Genomic DNA, 24,665 nt, shown 5'->3' with positions numbered 1-24,665 from the left:
ACATACCCCACCAGCCTACGCAACAACCACCAGTCAGTTTGACCACCACCTGTTAGAATGATTCACTTCCATGACAAAGAATACACACTGCACAGCAAAGATAAAAGGTGTAAAAAGATTTTAAGAAAAAAACTTCCTTTAAGTCTTGACTTGACATTCATTATTTTGTACACAATCAATATACAAAGGGACTCCCAGCATAGTTATTGTCTAAAATTAGATTAAGTAATTAGACCTTAGGACTCATTGAAATAAATTTCATATTTCAGGGAGCAAGGAATTTTCATATTTTAAGAGCTTAAACAACAAAGACACCTTAAAATAACTTAGAGAAAAATTTATTCAATTTACAACTTATATTTTGGGGGATTATTTTTTCAGGATTTTAACCATGTTAACAATTTTCTGTTGTAGATAATACCTAATTTCCACAAGATAACTCTAAAGATAAAGTAAAGATCGAGGTACAGTAAATATTAGATCCCACTATTTGAAGGAAGTTAACTGTCTGCAACTATCTAACTAGTGTAATGAATGTTTACATCCCTGATCCCATGCTCACATGTTCCAGATAGCTCCCTATCCCATGATAGCAAACCTTCGATATCTTATCATAGAGTAATGTGATCTAAAAATGACAACATGACGTAATCTCTTAAAATACCGTATTCGACGTAATAAGCGCCCCGCTCTAATAAGCTAATAATAATTGCTAATATATTGGCTAGTGAACAATCCCAATTTGCACCCCTTCCGATTGATCAATGTAAAAAAGACTTATTCATTCGCGTATAATACGCACTCCTGTGTCATATGCACCATTAATTATGGGCAATTAAATTCTGGAAAAATATATCTGCCGTACATAAACATTTCAGGCTGTCAGCATAAACCATGAAATTTATCTTTCAACTTTTTTTTTATTCACCAAAATAATATTTTAATAAGAGCCCCCTATTTCTAATTTTGAGAGCACCCTGGGCGCTTATTACGTCAAATACGGTACATAATATGATAAAATGTTTCTGCATCCATTGTATTTCTCACATAATTCTATTTTTCAATACATATTTTGACAAAAAACACACCTCAACAATGTAATTGATAGGACATTTGTGGCACATTTACAGGCTATTGTAAAAGGAGTGTTTTGATTGGCTCCTTTTCCTTTCTTGCATTATCCATCTGATTGGTCAAAACAGGTCCTATTTAAAGTGCTCAGTGGTTTCCCTGGGTGGCAGAAATTGGAACATACAGCCTAGGTTTTGTAAGTTTGCAGGATTAAAGTGTTGGTTAAAACATGGGACTGGGTGTGCAGAGGAACATGCACCATGCACATCGACATCACCAGAGGCAGCCTGTGCATCTACGTTCACAAATAAGAATGGCAAAAGAGTTATAAATTTGTAATGAAATGTCTTACTGTCAAAGAGTCTGCTTCTCCATCCGACCAATCCTGATTCGCCACGGAAAAATAAATAAGAATCTACATTTCATGTACTCAAAAAAACAGCCCAGCATCTGCCAGGCTCAGATGATGTTATTGTTAACATCTAGCCAAGCTTCTCACTGAAAAGATCTTTTGTAGGGGAATATTCTCAAAGAAAAAATCTTTTTGCAAAAATATGTATTCTGTAAACTTGTGAAAAAAAAGTCATTTCAAAATATTTTTTAACTACATTAACTGTATTAAATTCTTTTGCCATTGTTTGCTAATAGATAACTTGATTTCATCATCATTTTAACTAATAGATTGAACCATAATATTTGTTTTGATTGAACAGCGACTTTTGAAAAATAACAATTCTTGGAAAAGCAGATATAGAAACATGGTATTTGTCTTTATTATTTGAAAAGGCTGTACTAAATTTATAACTCTTTTTCAAGCTTTTGGAAAAAAACTAATGATAATTAGAAAGATTTGATAGACAATAACAGCTGTGACAATACAAGACAAAACATCACAGGAATTCGTAGCTGAATACAGATACAGCTAAATTACTGTGGATACACATCTCATGACACATGACCCATTTTAAATGCTATAAAAAAATAGTTGGTTTTTGTCTTTTTATTTTAATGTTAATTTTAAAAAATAGTGATACATTTCAATGAGGCTACATGTCAGTTTCAAAGCCTAGATGTGGTCATACATAACTCTTTGAAAAGGACTGTACTTTCTTGTGCATAATGCACATTCATAAAAACAAATACAACAATGTAAAGGGGGTGCACATAATATACGCCTACAATGAGTTTTGATATTTTTTTTACCAAAGCAAGGAAATGTGTCAGTTTTATGTGAATCAGATGTTAACCATTAAGTGGAAATCACCAAAAGGGAATGGTAAGATCAAGAAAACAAAATTGGGATTAAAACACCTAACCTGTGGACCATGTCTGTTAAAGGGACACAACTCTGCACAAGATTTTGATAAGTTATAGTCAAAGTCACTGCAGAACTCAGCATATCAAGTGATCTAGGGAATAATTGTTGTCTGTGAAAACCGTTGACTATCTAGACATTCTGTCACACTTGCATCTTACTACACTGCTCTGGGTCATGTATCACAATGCATCTGGTGAAATGCTACCCCAAGTGACTACAACATACAACAGTACATCAGAATTAACAGCAACAGTAACAATGCAAACAGCCCAATACGGACACCAACAAAAACCATAAGTCACCTTATCAGTCCGTTCCTCTTTCCTCTTTTCCTCCAGATCTCGATCTCGCCTCTTTCTTATTTCTTCTCTCTTCTGCTTCAACCAGGCCCGGAATGCATCATCACTCTCCCGCTGTTCAGTTTCTTGCTCCTCCCGTTTCCGTCTATCCTGCTCTCGCTTATGATCCTCCATTGCCTTCGCTCGTTGTCGGGCAAGCTCCTTCTGTTCCGCTGAAAGAGCATAAGGCGATGTGTAGGAAAAGTTCTCCAACGACCTGCTCTCATTGCTGACCTGGTTTGCTGCCGACTTTGGTCGTTGCTTGCTTTGCACTGGTCGAAGTGCTCGACGATTTGTGTGACCGTTTGCTGTAGCTGGTCTTGGCTGTTTGGGAGGAGAAGGCTGTTTTGATTTTTCATGTATGTTACAATTGTTTACATTTTTCTTTGGTCCTCCCTCCTTAGCTGGAGGGTCAGGGTCAGGGTCAGGGTCACAGACATACATCTGCCGCTCAGTAGGAGTTAAATCGTCAATGTTCACCACCTCAAATTTACCCTCACGTTCCACTACCACAGTTTTTTTCTTGCCATCTGTGGGTTTTGAGGTTGGATTTACAGAGGACTTGCTGGACACAACCTCGGTTTCACGAGGACTTGTAGGATTGGATTTTCCTTTCTGAGAATCTTCATCATCACTGAAGTCTGGTGGCGGGGCGACCAGATCGACAAGAGTCTCCTTGAAGCCGACCTTGTGTGACCTCTCTCCGGGGTCGGACTCTTGGGCAAGTTCTGCGTTCAGCTGGATCAGCCGGTCCTTCACATCGTACTCCGGGGGATCCTCATCTGCAACCCAGCATCAACACATCTTACAGTACTGGTCCATACCAACATTACAGTCCTTGGTAAATAAAGGCTGCACTTCTAATAGTGTATGGAATGTCACAATAAATCATTCACAACACTTTCATTTAAATATTTCGAAGTTGTGAGGTGGAAGGTACTTTATTTCATTTCATTTTATTTTCAAGAAAATGTTCAAGGTATCTTTGTTCACAAAGCGACAAATTTCAGTACAGGTGCAAGTATCATCATCCATTATCATGTGCTTGACATAGGTACTGGCACTGTACCGGAACATAGCCTTGGTAGAATACAGAAGTTGAAATCCTCAAGTCAACTTGACACAACAGCTTCCAAATGACACTTTAAGATACAGCGAAAAACATTCTGCCTCGATGTCTTCGTACAAATGAGGTTTGAATGTGACCCTCCACAGAAGCCTTGTCAATTTGGTCTAGACACTGAAAAATTACCTCTTATTCATTCCATTAGACTGGTCATGTATTATTGGGGGGGGGTGGGGGGGTGGGCATGGGTGGTGTGCATTATATTATGCAGACACCGCCCCCCTTATTTTAGGTAACATTTATTCATGACCTCCCCTCACCCCTCCCTATAATAAATGACCAGTCCCTCATGTTCATTTTGTTCATAAATCAGAATGATCTGGTATTTCACAAGACTCAGACTTTGGTAGGGTTAGAAATTAAAACTAGCCCACTAGCCCGCTGTTTCATCATAAAATAGTTGTACCCTGTTTGGACAAGTGGCTAAAGTAAAAGATTGGTTATTAAGTCCTTCACAGCTAAACAGTCCATGTATGTGAGCGGTGGATCAAGTGAGTATGGTTTAACACCGCTTTTAGCAATATTCCAGCAATATCACGCTGGGAGACACCAGAACTGGGCTTCACACATTGTACCCATGTCGGGAATCGAAGCCAGGTCTTCGGTGTGACGAGCGAACGCCTTAACCACTAGGCTACCTGAACGCCCCATGTGAGCGATGGAGCCAGTGAAGACAGAGAATGAGAAGTGTACACAGCCCCACCAGGGAAGTCGTTCTCCTGTCTCTGTGCTATCAGCTCCCTCATGGCCCGCTTCTGGTCATCACTGAAAGTGTAGTCATCTGCATCCGACTGGCTGGAGTACTCCTTCTGCCCCTTCTCAATCTCCTCTGTACCCTTCTCAGGCTGGCTGTCCGACGACTCCGTACTCTGCTTCCTGATGGACTCCTGGATGAAGAAAACACACATTGATTGACTGTGTGGATGTTGGTTTATGCAAAAGTATGAAGCCTTTAATAACAGTCTGTGACAAACAACTTCCAGTCCACTAGCCCAAAACATTGAAGCATCATTTTCAGTCAAGTTTAGTGTTATTATATGGGTGAGTGTGTGGGTATTGTTTTACGCCGCTTTTAGCAATATTCCAGCATTATCACGGCGGGGGACACCAGAAATGGGCTTCACACATTGTACCCATGTTGGGAATCGAACCCAGGTCTTCAGAGAACGCTTTAACCACTAGGCTACCCCAACGCCCCTGTTATCATATGGACTGTTATTAGCTGAACTTACAAGGCTCAAAAGAAAGTTTCTAGGCTTGGCTTCCGACTATTGGCGAATGTTGTAGACTGTAATGATCAAGTTTGGTCTACTGTAATGATTTCCATTACAGAGGAAACACTATCAGCCATGTCACACATTGTAACCATCCAATCCTCATTTCAGTCAGCACACTGATTTAGAGGAGGTACAGTACTGTAACCTTAACAATATCAAACACAGGTGGATGGGCCATATTTCAAGCCCGAAATACAAGTTCCTTTGAAATTATGAGGCAACTAACTCCACTGGTGTTTTCTCCGAGAACCTTACCTTATCGTCGGCAGCCTTGTTGTCGCTCTGAGAGCTGTCCTCGCTGGCTATGAAGGAGTCCAATTCTTTATCGAAGTCCTCAAAGTCGTCATCGTAGTCGGCCTCCTTCTGGGAAGTGTCGGACACCTCAATACGGGGCGGCACGGCCACAGCTGCTGACATGTTTAGACCTGGAAGTACATCCACAAGTTACATGTCATGAATGTCATGTCTGTCATGCATGTCACATGTCAGGAATACCAATGCTGACATGTTTACACATGGAGAGAGAGAGAGAGAGAGAAAGAGAATGGTTTAAGCCACTTTTAGCAATATTCCCGCAACATCACGGCAGGGGACACCAGAAATGGACTGTACACGTTAGGGCTGGGACTAGTCCGAATTCACTACCCAGGTACCCACTGTAGGTCTCAAGTGATAGGTACAAAATGTTTGATTGGGCATTTTGTTTTACCATAGCCCTGGCAAAACGTATTTAGATACATGTATTAAACAATCTGGTCATGCATACACTGAAGTTGAATTAAGTTATATCTTTATTCAACCATATGAAAAGTCATTATGAAGGAATGGGTTCATAGTCAGAAAGAAATGTGAACATTAGTGACTTGTAGCGTAACCATAGAGTTCTAGATACTTTTTGTCATTAAACAATATATCACGGGACTAACCACGGGTCCGGGTAGTCATGTGGGTACCCGGGTCTTACTCAGTACCCACCGACCCGAGTACCCGAGTTACCCCTCCCAGCCTTAGTACACATTCTACCCATGTTGGGAATTGAACCTGGGTCTTCGGTGTTATGAGCGAATACCTTATCCACTAGGCTAAGTGACCCCACCGCCCAGTTTACACCTGGAAGTATATCCACATGGATGACATGTATGTTATATATCACAAACATGTATTAGCGTCAGCCTGCTATCCTGAGTTCATCTAATGTTAAAGGTATCTTTAGGGAGGGTCCTTATATGTTTTCAGGTTAATAAATGTTGCTTTGTATATATCATGTACTTGTCTCATATCATGCAAAAATAATCACTGGCAGCAAGTCAAAATACCCTTATTAGCTCCCATAAATGTGACAATACTATGTTCTCATAATCGTCTAATATACAAAATATTCAAAATTCTACCATGACCTTGGAAGGCACTTCTTTTTAATTGATCATTCAGAAGTATCAAAATCACAAGAAGATGCCTCTGATTCAAACACACAATTCTCTAGGGCTAAAATCTCGACTGCACTCCTGAGGCACATGAATGTCACCATTTGCCCCACCGAACAACTGTGCAAACAGATAAGTCATTCAGATGGCAATAACTCATATAGGTCTACATTGCTTCAAACTTTGCTATGTATTTCCAACTTCACGAAATAATTCAAGTGATATTTCATGGTTACTTATGTTTCAATAAAAAACGGCAAAATTAAAAAATATCAGAAAATACTATTTCATTTTATTTTCATTTTTCTGTTTTTCATGTTGACAGATCCTAAAAAAAAGAATTTAATCGCTTTCATATTTATGTAAATTATAAGAAAGTTTCTCATGCATGGCAATAAACCTAGAGCTATGTCATCTGTAGATTGGAAACTTCACAATGTGTGATTGATTCCTAATTTTCTTTTGCGTATTTCAATTTCATAGAAATATGAAAATAATACCTCATAAGTCATCATGAAGAATTCTGTCAGTATTGTCTGCTGATAAACCTACTCCCAAGTACTGTAGTGTCAAGCATTCTGACAGGTTACAAATATATTAGTAAACTAGAGCCATTCACATAATAATTTTGCTTCTGAAAAAATGCTATTCATAAATGCCTGCACAATGTACAAAAGTCTGCAATCAACCAATTTTCATTTCCAAATATTCAATAGTGAACAAAATCACCAACTTACCAATAAATCAAATGACAAATCAAGTACAAAATTCCAAAAAGTAACTTCCATTTTGTTTAATGTCCATCTTCATCATTGTCCATAACTATCTTGACAGTGGGATTGAAACCCGGCCATGGAGACACTTGAGGAATCCCACTAGCAGTGTAACCACAACAAACACAGTCTCTCTCCTCCCTGCCTGCGTCCACGACGTCAATCAACCATCGGCACTACTGCCGACAATCAATACCGTTTCAACCAGGCAAACATGACAACGTTTTTCTTTCCCAAGGCGTTCGATCGATGAAAACATAAGCAAACAAACTGGACCTGCCTGTCCCTCACAACAAGATTCATTCACACCTTGTTACCTTACATTCTATAGCAGCAGGCTTGGTGCAGTTATTGATTTGTCAAGTCTCTATCCGATTAGGCTATAACGTAATCTGCACTTGTCACTAATCCGGCTATTATCTCTGGCTTGCTGAACATCAGCTAAGTAGCACTACTTAATCTCTTCTGTCATCACCTCGACTCTTTGGGTGGCGTAAGATTTATGCTTTTCATTTTGGGATTTTTTTCTTTATGGGTCTCCTATTGCCTTGAACACTACTTCAGTTAAATCACGTAGTTTGGGGGAGAGGGCTGAAAGTAATGCAGGTGGTTTATCTCTAGGAGCAAAGCCTGGGATACGAACCCAGAATCATAGGATGCTGGCACACTAAAGGGACAAAACTCTTAATGTAATGTATACGTGATCATGATGATCATAGATTTGTATAATATGTAAACAAATGTTTTATGACTAATCCAGTTTCATAAAAAATGAATGAAGGTTAATGCCGTGATATATTTTTTAAAAACTTGTTGTCAATGGCTTCCTGTTGCTGATAAAGCTTCAGATAATTAATACTGTCAGTCTATGAAAATAGCTATGTGTGTAACAGGAATCTTGGTAAGAATAAGTAAGGATGAGATTTATGGATGAACAACTTCTTTATTACAATTAGAAGCGACGTTTCGGTGTAGGTTCTAACACCGTTATCAAACAAGCAGGTCCCTCACTTTCCTGAACCTACACCGAAACGTCGCTCCTAATTGTAATTAAGAAGTTGTTCATCCATAAATCTTATCCGTACTTAGTCCTCCAACTTCTAAATGGCTCTCAAAGAAGTTGGTAAGAATAGACAAACAATGCTTAGTACTGTGAGTTGGGAGATAAACATGCTGTGTTTTTTATGTAGAACTAGGTTACCTGAAGATTTAACCGTGCTAAACAACATTAAATTTTGATTAAAAATTATTATCTTGGATGAATACGCTTGATATGTTGTAGTTAAAAAAGTAATAATATACACCCATGTATTAAAAAAAGAAGTTAATCACGATGATGCATCTTTGCCTGACAAAACCAAATGAAACTGCCATTATATTTACTGATCTAACATTCAGTGCTGCCAATCAAAGGGGTATAACTCACAACAAAGGCAACATGTTACCCATACCCATAAATGACTGTGGTTTTTACGCTTTTTTTAAATACGTATTTAATGAAATAAACATAAACATGATACCCTTGAAGCTAGTCAGTCTTTCAACCTAGCAACAGTAAATAAACATGGCCGTTACATATTGAAGAATAAATCTACATTTAGGCGTTAATTGATGTGAAGAATTGCTTGCTGCAGTTTACTGACTGGTCTACTGCCTCAACTGCAAATAACAGACATAATTTATTAGGCTTATCCATCTCCTTACAAAACAAACCTGAAATTATTTCATATTGTAAACCGCTCTGGAGCTCCCATCTCCAATCAATGCCTCAGTTAATGACCCTGAAATACTTGCTTGACAAACAGTGTCATAAAGTCTGCCTACAGTAAAAGCATTGATCACCCCTGCTCCTATGAAATTACCATTAAGCTGGATCAAAGTGCCTCTGGCTGGCAACTAACCCTGATATAATACTGCATGTACAACTACCTACAACAATGTGTACTGCCTTGATAAGAACAATCAGTTGACAAAGAGAGGTTGTTTGGCTTGTGGTGCTTGTGGCCAGATCTGAGGCAGATAACACCAGGTATGTTCGAGTACATGTATTCCACCCCACAAAGCAGTTGGTCACAGTGTAAACTCGGACATGTCTGAACCTGACTCCCTGTGTGTCATTTCGGATCATTTCTGTTGTAGAAACTTCTTGTGATGTTTCAGTGAAACCTTATGTAATTCCTACCTTTGGCATGTTTAGTATTTGGCTAGGGACTAGAAAAAGTTTAAAATCTTGTCACATATTGATGAAGTATGACTTGGTTGATACATGTCATCGAATCCCGATTGCGTGGATCGATGATCATGATGTCAATCACAGGATAGTCTGATCCAGACTCGATTATTTACAGACCACCATCATATAGCTAGAATATTGCTGAGTGCTGGGTTAAACAACAAACAAACAAACAATGTGTAATCTGGTAATGATGCAAAGTTACTAAAACACTACAATTGTGTGGTTTTTAGTTCTAAAAAAGTACCTAAGAAATGTTCCCGTAATTCCAAAATGCAAAGTAATTTGTATCTCGCAAAGATTGTGGTTAGTTCATAGTTACCTCCTTCAGGTGCATTTCATAGCTTATGTACATTTCCATAAATCACGATCACTAAACATCCAGAGCACCAAATGACGACATTCCATTTTTCTGTGTGGAAAGCATCTCAATATGGCCTTGTGTATGACAAATATACTGATATACACTTCAGACTTCCTATCCTCATGAAACTCCCAGCTAACAATAAAGGCGAAATAATTGTGATATGACGGTAACCAAGGACAACAAGATTTAAGTTTAGAAACAACATTCACAGGACCTATTATTCATGTCACATGAATATTAAAAACACATGTATGAAAATAATGCCATACAACTTTTACAAGAAAGATCCTGGCCATGCTGGAGTGATTCTCTTCCAATTGCAATTGTCAAAACTGAAAATGAATAGACATGCAAATACAATACACGAAAACCTCATCAGCCTGGGAGAATTGATTGCAGTTCTATTGAAATGCCTTCCTACGTTACTGCTCTCGCATACAGCGTGACAATACGTCTGGAACAGGGGAACTCTCTCTACACAGTCTGGTCCAGTCTCAGTCATGTGTTTCAAACAAACCACTGCTTCAACACAGTTGGAGGCCTTCAGTTACATGAAAGAGTGGTAACAGGACCACAGAGAGAACATAAAACTCAGATGTTTCATTCAATATGTTCTGAGTTCACAGGTGGTATAATTTAACCACTCAGCATTGTTAGGTTGTGATGGTACCCACACATACACCCCAACTTGTCTGTAGTGAAGCAAAACACTGTCTGTGTTCCTTGTAGTAAACACTATCCCTGTGGTGTCTAGACATACAAACATACACTATCCCTGTGTCTAGACATACAAACACTATCCCTGTCTAGACATACAAACACTATCCCTGTGTCTAGACATACAAACACTATCCCTGTGTTTAGACATACAAACACTATCCCTGTGTTTAGACATACAAACACTATCCCTGTGGTGTCTAGACATACAAACATACACTATCCCTGTGTCTAGACATACAAACACTATCCCTGTCTAGACATACAAACACTATCCCTGTGTCTAGACATACAAACACTATCCCTGTCTAGACATACAAACACTATCCCTGTGTCCAGACATACAAACACTATCCCTGTGTCTAGACATACAAACACTTTCCCTGTGGTTTCTAGACATACAAACACTATCACTGTGTCCAGACATACAAACACTATCCCTGTGTCTAGACATACAAACACTATCCCTGTGTTTAGACATACAAACACTATCCCTGTGGTGTCTAGACATACAAACACTATCCCTGTGGTGTCTAGACATACAGACACTATCCCTGTGTCTAGACATACAAACACTATCCCTGTCTAGACATACAAACACTATCCCTGTCTAGACATACAAACACTATCCCTGTGGTGTCTAGACATACAAACACTATCCCTGTGTTTAGACATACAAACACTATCCCTGTGGTCTCTAGACATACAAAACACTATCCCTATAGCATTTAGACATACAAAACACTATCCCTATAGCATTTAGACATACAAAACACTATAAATGATTTTCCTGGAAAGCATTCGGGATTTTGTACCATGGTCGTTTGTTAAGCTGCATTTTTACCCATATATCCATATTTGCGTTGATATTTCAATGGGAAACTTTCATGAACTATTTTCATGAAGTGACGCTATTGTGGTTCAGTATAGTTTGGGAACATTAGATTTTTCCAGTGTCAGTATCTGAAAATGATGATATTAATTCTGCTCCTTTGAAGTATATATCAAAAGACAATCCTTCTTCTGTGTAATTTCCCACAGGAGAATTCAAATACATAGATAGATATTCATATACTTGATAAATAAACATATATTCATGGAAGACAATTTCACAAAAAACAAACCTTACAATATTTTCATGTCAGAGACTAAAGGTTTGTGTTAAACATGTTAAAGACTGGAAGATTGTTTTGTGAAACGATGCATAGGCTGATAGAGACATCCTCTTCAATAGCAGATATCACACACTAGTATGTCAACTCTAGTCTACCTGAAACGTTTGTCAGTCACATGGCTAGATTCTAACCCCACATAGTCAGGTACACACTTTCAAACAAACATGAAAAATTAAACACTGAATACCTTCTGTAGATGTTAGCACAGCTGCTGCTTGATGTTTGGCCTGACTGCTAGTCCATAAAGAGGTCTTTACACTTCAGTCACCACGCACAATCAATTATGCAACACGAGTATCCTTAAGTGATACTCTTCGTAACGCCTTAACCTGAACTATTGATGGGTACAAAAGTCCCAACACCACTGCCGCTTCTGCTACCATGGAAACCAATCACATTCATTAGGTAATGCCAATATAGTACGGACATAAACCACTGATTCCATGCGATGGACAAGGATAAGCTTCCGCAATGAGACAAGTCATGTATTAATCATCCAAGCGATCGACATGGGTGTTTAAACGATTGTATCTCCATCCTACAATTGCTGAATCAATACTCTCTAATGCCATGGATGACCAATGTTCCGGTGAAGGACGTCCATTTGGGAGCTGAATATTGTCTTTACTCAACAATCGTTCCTAATGGATTCATAGTGGAAGCTTCATTTATTCATATACACACAATGATACAGTGATTATGTTTGGTAATAACTGATTTATCTTGTCTCAATAATGCGAATGTTTTCATCGTTCTGCAAGATTACCCATGATGCTTTGTTGTCATGTGTCTATTATTGTCGTCAACAGGAACCAACACGACCATTGTCCCGGCATCATCATTGTTCTACCACATCCCTTGTTGCTACAGCTCAAATAAACCTCTGTAACCAGCAGTTACAACTATCCACACATGCATGTTTAAGTAAAATGTTGAAATAAATTTTCAGAGGCTTTTGGATTAGGTATCATATGTCAGGGGTATTTCTCATCCCAACTTATGCCATTATTTACTGGACCATACAGGGTCCGGGTTACATAAGAACATAGGTCCCAACAACCTATTTGTGGTGGTATGAGGCGACTAAATGGATCGGGCGGTCAGGTATGGAGTGAGTGAGTTAGTTGGGTTTGACGCCTCTTTTAACAGTATTTCAGTTATATTGTGGCATGTCAGCTTAATGTTGGAGGAAAGCCCGAAGAGTGCTGGTCTCAGACGTTTACCACTTCGGTGAAACCAATGAGCACGGGTATGGTGCTTACAAAACTAGAAACATAATTAGGGCGAACCGGGATTCCAATCATAGGTTTCTGGCGTGCCAAAGGGATGCAACTCGGGACAGCGAATCGCAGCGCCTTAGACGACTGGGCCAGCTGTGTCCCCTGGTCAAGTTTGGAGACCTGGTTGATCACGTCATGGTTCACCAATTGCATGGATCGATGCTCATGATGTCAGTCACTGGATTGTCTGGATTAGACTCATTTCTTTACAGATTAGTAATAGTTATCATTCAGAACCATGATAACCTACCAAAGATTTTCTTTCAAACGAATATTAAAACAGAATCACAACAAACCCTTTGAAAACAGACACAAAATGATTCTAAAAATGACATAGATACCTACACTTATCTGCTTGTTGACAACCATTATGGGAATTACACGAAGCAAAATCGCCTCAATCAAATAGGTCGTATCATCTCTCGAACAACAGGAGAAGCACTTGACATTACCCCAGCAACTCCAGTGTCTGTCATGGCAGATCCAAGGACCAGTGTTTACTGGGCACTTGTAGTATACATGCCACAAACACCCCATTGCTATCATTGATATCTTCAATACATGACTTACGACTGTTTGTTACTGGACCAAAGTACTTGCTATGAATTGTCTTCTTGTTGGATATTTTGTGATTAAAGGTTGTGGATAACACTGGTTATTTCTTGTACAAGCGTGTCTTCCCAGGCTTCTCATACCAACATGGCATGATCTGATGTTCAAGCTTGTGAAAAAGGCATATCATATATATTTGTTTCAGAAAATACCTTTTCTGTATCAATACCATGGAATCATGCATGAACATCCAAGATTTTAACTTCATTAACAAGATATCATGTGAAGACGTTTCCTGTCGTAACAGATGCACACATGTTCATGAGGATATCTTCCGATGTCATTTATTGGTCCCAAGCATCAAAATACAGAGTACAGATTGTTTATTAAAGTGTCACACACACTTGAACAAGAAATACATATAAGGAAGAATTATTGACGTCAACTTCTTTATTATGAGGAACACAAGTTTCGAGGTATATACTTACCCCTTCATCAGGTGAATAAATGCTATGAAGCAGAGAACATATATATGGTTTGCTGATGGTTTTGTTGTACTTGTTGACGGATATTACTCCACCATCTCCATGTTAATGTCGTATCAAGTCTTGGAATATATGTTATCTGCTTCAGAGCATTTATTCACCTGTTGTAAGAAAGTATATAATCCGAAATGTTATGTTCCATATAATATAGAAGTTGACATCCATAAACTCTGTTTCATCTGTGTAGCACTTCTAAATGCCATTCAAAGACTTGATGAAATACAGGCACAAAATATACATGGAAATGAAGTGTGTCAAGGCAGAAATTGGCTTGTGAGACACTAAAATCAATTTGTACGAGATAAGATGCATATGTGTGTTAAAACATCATTTGCCGTCTTCTGAATATCTTAAAAAGAGTTGCAGCTAAAGGATTTAAGTTTACTATCATTCAAGAAGAAACAAATACAAAATCCCACCTGGGTGTCTTTTGATATCAAATATATCAACACGAGAAGATAAACGTTTATAAATAATTCCGATGCTTGCTAGTGATGTCATGGTAATTGCTGATGTCACAATAGTCTGCAAAGCTTTGTGAAGCAATTTCATTGCAGCAATATCTCTTGTGATATCATAAGTCCTCGAGATCACACACAGGCTACATCACACCATACATCCTGAATGTTCATGAAAAAAACCATGTAACTTAAGTATTACAAGATAGATATAGTGACAGTACTGCATCACGACTCCATGCCTCCGTAGACTGTACCACATAAATACAATATATACTTATGTCATTACTTATCCTTTCCAATACTTAAAACTAACATCACAACCAATATCAACACTCATTTCCCATCCCAACGACAATCTGTGTTCATCACCCGGATTTAATTTCTTAACTGCATCCCACCACCAACGGAAAATAAACAGTTTGATACCATGACAAACTAAAGTAGCATTTAGACTGTGTATGTAACTCATGACCCCATGGCTACTGCCACTTCAATCTACCAAACTCACCCATGGTGTTAGTTGTGCCCAACTTGGACTGCAGATGCACAGTATGGGACCTAATTAACTAACGAAGTACTTCCGTCAAATCCCAGCACAATACTGTTAATGAAAGTGGTCGGCAGCCTGGTATCAACACAGAATCACATTCCTGCCACTAATTAACCCAAACAGCATTGTGTGGTATAACATTAATATTGTGAGAAACTTATCCAGTAGCACAGCTATTAAATGAAAAATGATTTATATGCAAGTCTTTGTTGACACAGATGTGTTTTTTACAGCATTATGTTCTACAGAAATAGTTGTTCTTAATAGAAACCTGGGGCTTGATTTATTTTCACAAACACAGCAGGCTTTTTTGTGTGTTGAAATGTATGAGAAAGCTTCTGCTACACCTGCTGGGCTAGTTTCATAATGGTTCTGCTATTGTGTGTGATATAATCCATGCAGTTTAGGGGTAGAAATGTTGTTTTTAAAGTGTACAGACTTTTAGGGTACCCTTTGGTATTTATTTGTGCCAACACGAACACTTTTGATCACTTATAAAGATAGGCAATCTCATTAAAATCAGATTTTAGTTCTCGCTAAACAAAGATCTGAGGACATACCATTTGGGGTCACGTCAGAATGACCTTTCATCCGACCAAACAGAGCGTCGCTTACCAGATCATAAAGACTGTCCGAATGTGATTTCTAATCATGCAAACTCGAAAACTTTAACACAGGGTATTCTGAAGGATAGTTACAGGCTTAACGACTGAATCCATACATCTATCTATTAGTCATTCCAGAATGTTCTTTTGTACAGGTTTCAAATTTTTAATCGAGGGTGTCAAAATATATTTCGAAGCGTTGTCGCCAATTTGAAATTAGTGCCATAAAGCACCACAAAGCTGCCTTCTGACTGGCTAATGTCGACTTCTTGTCAGTCATTCCATTGGTCGGTCAAAGTTCGCGAAAGGTCGGTCTGACATGTCCCGTAATGGGATGTCCTCAGATCTTTGTTGAGCGGTAGTGAGAACTAAGATCTGATTTTTAATGAGATTGAAAGATAGGTAACATATTCGCAAATTAAGCCCCTTGGGAGCTAAGGAAATTAACAAAGGGCTTGCTTATCAATACCATACATATTCTTGTAGATGAGATTTAGTTTAACTACACATTCACTCCCAAGTAACTATAGGGAACCATAAATCAATCAACACTACCCAGTGAAAGTCAAGGTTAAAAGTAAAATGGGGGGGAGGGGGGTCCCTTATAAGATTCAAATACCAGGTCGTTTCCTCATGAGTGAGTATGGTTCTATGCTGCTTGTAGCGATATTCCAGCAATATCATGGCGGGGGAGACCAGAAATGGCCCTCATACATTGTGGGGAATCGAACCTGTAACTACTAGGCTACCCCACCACCCTCATCTCATGATGGGCTTGAGGAAAAACAGTGATAATTTAGAAAGTTGGCCCAGATACTTTCATCATGTTCATTGTGATTGAAATAACCCGTTTCAATTTATGAATCCTGAGGTTTACTTGGTGAAACACTGTTCAATTAGCAGGGTTAACAAGGTTTGTTTGTTCTTGTTTTTTTTGTTTGTTTGGTGTTTAACGCTGCACTCAGCAATATTCTATACATATGAGGGTGGTCTGTAAACAATTGAGTCTGGACCAGACAATCAAGTGATTGACATCAGAAGCATCGATCCAGGCAATTGGGATACGATGCCATGCATCAATCAAGCAATCAGATCAACAAGTCTGATTACCTGATCCCGATAGTCGCCTCTTACGACAAGCATAGTCGACTTTCATGGCAAGCATGGGTTGCTGAAGACCTATTCTAACCTGGATCTTCACGGGTTCATTACAAAGTATTTAAGTTTTCTTTAACAGTTTGTCACCTGATATTTTTACCCATCTGTCAATTTTCTTCTCTCTCTCTCTGTCTCTCTCTCTCTCTCGATAGATAGATAGATAGATAGATATAAAAGTCAGAAGGAATGGGTGCATAGGCAGAAAGAAATAGGAACATTCGTGACTTGTACTGTAACCATAGAATTTTAGATCATTTTTGTCATTTAACAATATATCATGTGACTAACCACAGGTCCGGGTAGTTACCCGTCCCAGCCCTCCTAGGAGTGTTTGTTTATATTTACTACATGTATATAATCTTGTGGCGTGGCATCAGCTCACTCGGCACTCGCACTTCAGCTTTCAGCCATCCAACAGGGATTATATATTCTTGCATTCATCTGCCAATTGTTGCAAATAAGTAAAATAAACACGGACAAATCTCATTTTGGGATTCCAAACCACAATCACAGGTTTCTGGTTTGCTTACATGGCTAATGAGACAACTCAGGACTGTCTTTTCTTGTAACTAATGGAACTTTCAACTAAATGGAAGAATCATGACAAAGTTAAAAGAAATATATCCTTCACAACAGTTAATTTAATTTGTTCTTTATCTTAAAACACGTGAAACAGAAACTAAAAGAATATATTGATTACTGCCTTCCTCTATACAATCATCTGATATTAATCGTGTTAATTCATCTTTTAACGAACCCATTGTCATGATTGTGACACACCTTATTAATCATGCAATGTCAAAATGCCCTTCTAACAAACACAATTAAAAAATCCCTTGTTCAATCAATATATTTTTCAATGAGATCACCTAACAAGTGATGTTGACAAAGAACCTTGATATCAGTTTGAAAAAACTGCAGCAACAATAATATCAAGTCACGCATTACTAATGCACACACAGACCACAATGAAAGCACATGATGAGATAAATTGACTTCGACCTTCCATGGTTTCATGGCTTTACCATGTTTACGTGTGCGTTACGACACTCGTCTGACATTACTAGTCACTGAGGCGCGCAGGAAGGAAGCTGTTTACTATTCATTATGGTTTAATGAGGGCGAGCCGACATGTTGAAGTGCGAATATTAAGAAGACAATTCTGTCTAGACAATGAATTTATTTTAAATGGGTTTTGTTCAATAATGATAATAGTAGACTTACGTGCTACATAAAACTATGATGGTACTTAAATCAAACCTATGTTCCACACACTTGAACTTGAGTATCAAATCAAAGCAGACTCAAAGGGACTGGTGAAGTGTTAAATCCGCAGTCAGTTATTTACCATTCATCATACCTCCATGTCAGAATTATAAGATCTGAGTGTTCCATGTGATCTTGTTAAAATACTGTGTAACGCGCCTTGGAGGCTATAAATTTCTCAGCGGGGGAATAAAACTCTTATACTGCGCCACAAGCAGTACAAGCTGCATGTGGATTTCTGAGAGAAAGAAGAAATCCCTTTTACCCCGCTTCAAATAAAAATGCTTTTTTAGTCAATGGAAGTCATGTGACATAGCAAAAATTAACCTCAGTCCAATCGATCAGTCGTGTCAGGGGTTTTATGAATCCCTCGTTAGGTATAAATCTTACGTGCGATGCATAAAACCCCATGTACCCCGAGGGATTCTGCTACAACTTTTGTCCGCCATTTTGGATTAACTCACTATTCATATATATGAAATACATATCATTCACGTTCTAGCAAGCAAAAACTTGGACTGAACACTTTTACAATCTAAGAACCAGATACTGCAGTTCTAAAATTGAGTAGGAAGTGTGAAAAGCTTCTTGAAACTGGTAACATCAACTTCCGTACATCCCAGCGCTGCCTTGTAGAAGCTGACAGTTGGCTCTCCAACCGAGATAGTTTGACATTGCTTGTCATAAACATGTGCAGGTGAGATGAGTTGATAATTAGGAAATAGTTTCAGTGATGACGACCGATCGGGTGATCAGCAGCATCCAGGGTTACATTGATTGTTGGTACACACGTTTTAAGGCACACTAATTGAGGTTAGTTAATCTGTAAATGTACTGTTGTGATAATGGACTATTACATGATTACATGTACATCGTCATTTGATCCACTTCCGGTGGTCACTGACTAACCTGGTTACCTCAACAAGTGATATATGATAATATATAGCAAAGCAGTCAAGACTGTTGAAATAATGTTATAACCATTAGTGTGTGTCTCTGTGTGTGCGCATGTGTGTATGTGGTTTAATGCCACACTCAGCAATATTCCAGCTTTATGATGGCGGCCTGTAAATAATCGAGTCTGGACCAGACAATCCTGTGATTTCATCATGAGCATCGATCCATGCAATTCGGATACGATGACATGCATCAACCAAGTCAGCGAGACTGACCCCCCGATCACGTTTGTCGCCTCTTATGACAAGCATAGTTGCCTTTTACGGAAAGCATGGGTTGCTGAAGACCTATTCTATCCCCGATCTTCACGGGATATAACCATTAGTATATTGTTATATCTTTTTTCATTTAACCATGTTCTCCTGTAATCATTAACTAATCATTTCTAAACAGTTTAATAATGTTAAAACTGATCACAAAAGAGGACCTACATTTTTAGAAATATTCATCAGCTTAACTTCAAATATCAATTCTTGTTTAACATGAACAGTCACATCTCGTATCCTGTTCTGCACCTCACCCCAACAAGCTCCAACTACATGTTTATTGGAAAGTACCGGTAGTGTCTGAAATAACTGCCTGTCTGCCTGTCTGTCCGCAGCTGTTAACTTTTCTGTCGGGCTGCATGAAATGCACCTGTCTGGCAGATAACTTTAAGACTATTTATATATTCAACTCCTTGAAGGTTATCCAGTAATTATTTGCATTATTTTAACTGAATCAAGACGTGATTTTTCTCTTAGTTTTTGCAATTTTTCAATATTGATAATGCCTGAATGCGGGCAGGTAATTTTGAAGATGGGCAGGCAACACTCTGGTTCATCTACCCGACTGTCTTGTTAAGTTTAAAAATTATTTCAAACACTGTTTGAAAGAGTGAGCATGTAAATGTATTGGTTTGATTTAGGCTTCATTTGAAATAACTGTAGTAGCATTCATCTGCAGTCTATGATCAGTGATGATATATTTAGTTACTTTCTGTAGTCTGTAATCTGCACATCAGTCTTCTGTTCTTGTATATTCTATCAGGTGTTATACATAGTACGATTAGCACATGCCCTAGCTCATTGATCATGCTGGTACAGTCTGACATGTTATATTGATTTTTTGTTATTTTTGTATGTTTTATTATTAAATTAAGCCCTAACTGGTTTATCTCCAAGCAGAACAAATTTACATTACATTTAGTAGCATTAAATTTGGACGATACTGGGATTGTCATAAACATTATGGTGCAAATTAAGATAGAAGATTTAGGTCACTCAGGACAATGGAAACGTGTTGTTTTTTCATAATGCATGTAATTTAACATACAGTGAAAACTGCTAAAAATTCTTTGGCAATGGCGCAGTTAAAGGGCCAGTATGTTGACCCTTTTGAAACATTGTTTGCAAACAATACCCAACAACCCCCAATTAAACTTACTCTGCATGCCTTATTCCGAAAGAGAAGTTTCTGCCTTAGTGATCGTGTGTGTAGACTTATCACATGACCATGATGACTGAACTTTTCTCTCATTTATAAACAAACACACTTATTCGGGTACAAGAACAGACAGACAATGCTAATGCAAGCCTTTCAGTGTGCTTTACATATTGTTTTGCATAATTATATAGATATGTTACTTCAACTGGGACAGTGGGCTCGATGACAATATAGGGTTACACATCAAAGTGACTGTATTGCTAGCTCTCCTTACATGCCTTAGGGCTTTGATGACAGCATGTGGGGTTGTACAACCAATGTAAACAAGGATAAATACACAAATGGAAATAGTTTTTCACATTTTAGGATAACTGCAATGAAAGTTAAAAATTTCATGACACATTTTTATCTAAATGGGTAGACTCGTAGAAAACAGATGAAAAACATATGCAACGTCTTGAATGGACTGTGTAAGATGTGACTATGTGTCAGGTACCAGTCTGGAACTCTGGGAAGGAGAGTGAAGTAATTGACTTCATACGACCGAAGCATTAATATTGTATTCTAGGCTTAAACAAACACTGGCTCCAAATCCAATCAAGCTGGCAATTAGTATGTTGTAACTCATTAGTAAGAAACACGCAACCTTTCTCTTCAATTTGCATCAAATAAAAACATGACTAAATGCAGTTATTCTGCGCAGCACTTGTGCATGTTGTGTGAAGCTCTATTGTTTTGATTTTAGAATAGAATTGTGCATGGACTATAGGTGTGAAGTCACACTTCGAAATTATTTCATGCATTATTTAAAAACAACCAGAACCGTCAATGTATTGGCCGTTTAAAATCATAATGCCATGGTTCAAAATATTTCCCTGCGCCAAATTGGCATACTTGGAAATCATATTCTTTTGACAAAAATAACTTGTGATGATGTTAATAACATGAAGCCAGAAATGAATGTACCAGTACTGGACAAACACATGGTAAATTAACTTATATACATGCTCATCGTACAGCTCGGTTTATAGGCTAATTCTGGGGATTAAGACCTTGAAATGTGTATCTTATATCAAACTTCAATCACAGTCTGCTGGACAAGCTGACATAGAGGACTGTAGTGACGATAAAGATTCTGCTTCGTCTGTCCATAATATCGCCTTAATTATTATACTTATGAAGTAATGGCAACACTTGATGCCAAATACATTTTTTATCTACCCTAACAACTGAATCAACAGAACCATCATATTATATTTGAACCAAGGTGATGGAATGGCTGCATGAAAGTATAAAAGAAATTCAAAGAACAGATTGGGCACACTTGTCAGTTTTACAAGAAAACGGTCTTTGTGCGTCATCATGATTAAAAAGGTGACATGACATGTTTGAATCAGTTCACAAACATGTTTAGCGTGATAGAAAATTAGACTTCTGTTAGAATTGGATTATTCTTTAAATGCACACAAGTTTATTAACGAACATGCTTTCATTATCAAAACAGTACATGGACAGAATGAACATTTACACGGACTAAATCATTTACGTGACCACCTCCTGTGTTCCCTTCGACAGTCAAAAAGGAAGATATTGGATGTAAATGTTTGACCTTTTCTTCTTGAAGCTAGACTAGTTATTTTATGAAAATCTATCATTTCTTAACAAACTATGTGTCGATGTTGACAAATGAACCCAATATACTCACGGTTGTCGCCATCAGTGATCTTCCACCGCAATCTTATCCCTTAGCGCATGCAATGATCCGCCATTAGTTGTTTTGTTGTCGGTACCTTGGAAATGTCAGCGATACCAAGTGAAGCTGCGCGCACATGCCGTATTTTCGTATCCCGAATAACATACTGTTAGTTAAACAACTACTTGTTGTGGGTAGACGAGCTATGCGACTTTTGATGCTCAGAATTGTCGGGAAAATAAAATAGATTCTATCAGTTATATAGAAGCGAAATTGCTAGATGTTTGTCTGGCCCAGTGACGATTATTACAGAATATTCGCATCTGGCGTAAAGTAACACTCACTCACTCACTCACTTCAACAGGACTAGATCTATGTCATTCTAACCAAAGTATTCCTTTGGATGCCATGTCATCTAGTCAATGTTCAATAGTTAATTTGTACAATTGCGTGGCCAATAGTATCAATTCTAACTTGGGATATGAATTGTGTTCATATGCCGGACGAGCAGGAAGATTGCTGATGATGCGGTGTAAAACAACATTCACTATCAACAGCGCTATTCAGCTTAAGCAGCACTCTCGATACACTGTGTAATTTGAGGGGAGTTGAAAAATTAAGCATGCTTTGAAAAAGTTCATATGACTGAAAAAAGATACTTTTCACAATTTGGACCAAAATGTTGCAAAAAGCAAGATCTGTTCATTTAGAATCAGTTTTCAGTTGTTTCAATATGAGCACGTCCTTGACTCATCTCATTAAATAAGATCTTCCCATATGCGTCAAGTAATACTGACTCGGAGTTAGGGTGAGTGAGTAAGTTTAATGCTGCTTTGAACAATATTCCAGTTATAACTCGGCGTGTTAGCTTGATGTGGGAGGAAAGCTCAAAGTGATTATTATAGGGCCGGGACGAGTCAAAATTTACTACCCGGGTACCCGACCCCCTATTACCCGACCCTACCAAGGTACCCACTGCAAGTTTCAAGAGTTGGGAACAAAATGTCTTATTGGTAATTGTTTTACCATAGCCCTGGCTAAAACTATTTAGATACATGTATCAAACAATCAGATCATGCGTTCACTGAAGTTCACTGAAGCTTTATCTTTACTCAAACATATACAAGTCAAAAGGAATGTGTGCATCGTCAGAAAGAAATGCGAATGTAGTGTAACCACTGAGCTATGGTGAGTTTTTGTCATTAAAAAATATATCACGTGACTAACCACGGGTCCGGATAGTCCTGTGGGTACCCGGGTACTACTCAGGACCCACCCGACCCGAGTACCCGAGTTACCCCTCCCAACACTTTTTATTAAGGTCTTGGACGTATACCATTTTTGTGAAACCCATAAGCACAGGTATGGTGCCGACAAACCATGAAACATAATTCGGGCGAACCCAGAATCAAACCCACGATCACTGGTTTCTGACAAGCCAAAGGGACGTAACTCTGTATAACGAAAGCCGGCGCCTTCTTAGAGTAAATGGCCTGTTTTTTATTGGTTGGTCCCCGACCAGGCAGACATTGTACAGAGATATATGTAACAATAGTACAATCATTTGGTGAATACTTCATCTTGAGTCATTGCCTTTTCATTCAAATTAATTGGTCGTGTATCTAAAATTCAAAGGTTTATGAAAGCGTTGATGGTAATCGTTAATCGTTGCAATACATTTCATAATTTTTTTAGAATGTGTCCCTAACATTAAATTTGGTATATGTTACGAGCGTTTCGTTGTCTATCGCACTACATTAAAAAAAAACAGATTCACGGTTTAGGTGGGCACGGACGTATATACGTCTTTGAGGTGGGACATGATATTCGCAAAAAAATCGCAATCATTTGGTTTACTTTACTTGCCCTTTAACCTTTGTACTTACACGATTCTTATATACAACTTCTATTCTAAATTCAAAACAACATATATTAAAGCCTAAAAAGAAGAAGATTAAATGATCAGCAGTTCAACGTGTACAACTTTACAAATAAGTTCACCCCACTTCTGGAAAACACAACTTCATTACAATCATAACTTTCCGTACATGCATTTTTTTACCTGTTAGTATCTGATAAATAATGACATGTGAAAAAAGTCTTCATTGCATATATAACAGACACTCCTGATCAGGCACACGTGCAGGTTTATTGACTCGCCGATGCCCGAGTAGACTAACATTTAGTCTCTGAAATCTTATACTACACAATATCCTTCTTGACTCTAAAAATAAAAACAAATTCCCTATGCTGATTTCAGAGCTAGCTTGAGCTGGCTAGACTTGCTTTTGTATACATTTCTAGTTTATTTTATTTTCATAAAATAAATATATTCCACGGTCATGGTGCAGGAC

At 38.2% G+C, this 24,665-nt stretch overlaps 1 protein-coding gene across 10 annotated transcripts in view; it reads right to left on the bottom strand.

Moving 5' to 3' along the window:
- The window catches only part of LOC124111427 (coiled-coil domain-containing protein 181-like), a 30,253-nt gene extending 7,798 nt beyond the window's left edge, over positions 1-22,455 (bottom strand). For 2 of the 10 annotated variants that reach the window (XM_046471130.2, XM_046471156.2), the window contains exons 1-5: positions 7,292-7,602; positions 5,386-5,555; positions 4,557-4,740; positions 2,692-3,509; positions 1,424-1,456 (exon numbers count right to left, since the gene is read on the bottom strand). In XM_046471130.2, coding sequence (XP_046327086.2) covers positions 1,424-1,456; positions 2,692-3,509; positions 4,557-4,740; positions 5,386-5,547 — 1,197 coding nt within the window. In that variant the 5' untranslated portion in view covers positions 5,548-5,555; positions 7,292-7,602. Of the gene's footprint in view, positions 1-1,423; positions 1,457-2,691; positions 3,510-4,556; positions 4,741-5,385; positions 5,556-7,291; positions 7,603-9,882; positions 10,042-22,323 lie in introns of those variants that run through there. The other 8 variants (XM_046471165.2, XM_046471172.2, XM_046471138.2 and 5 more) reach the window with 7 other exon arrangements.
- Positions 22,456-24,665: the final 2,210 nt, after the last annotated feature.

The sequence above is a fragment of the Haliotis rufescens genome, unplaced genomic scaffold (genome assembly GCF_023055435.1).
Source record: "Haliotis rufescens isolate VD_foot unplaced genomic scaffold, xgHalRufe1.0.p SCAF_5, whole genome shotgun sequence".
In the NCBI taxonomy this organism is placed as follows: Eukaryota; Metazoa; Mollusca; class Gastropoda; order Lepetellida; family Haliotidae; genus Haliotis; species Haliotis rufescens.
This window is presented reverse-complemented; position numbering and strand designations above follow the sequence as displayed.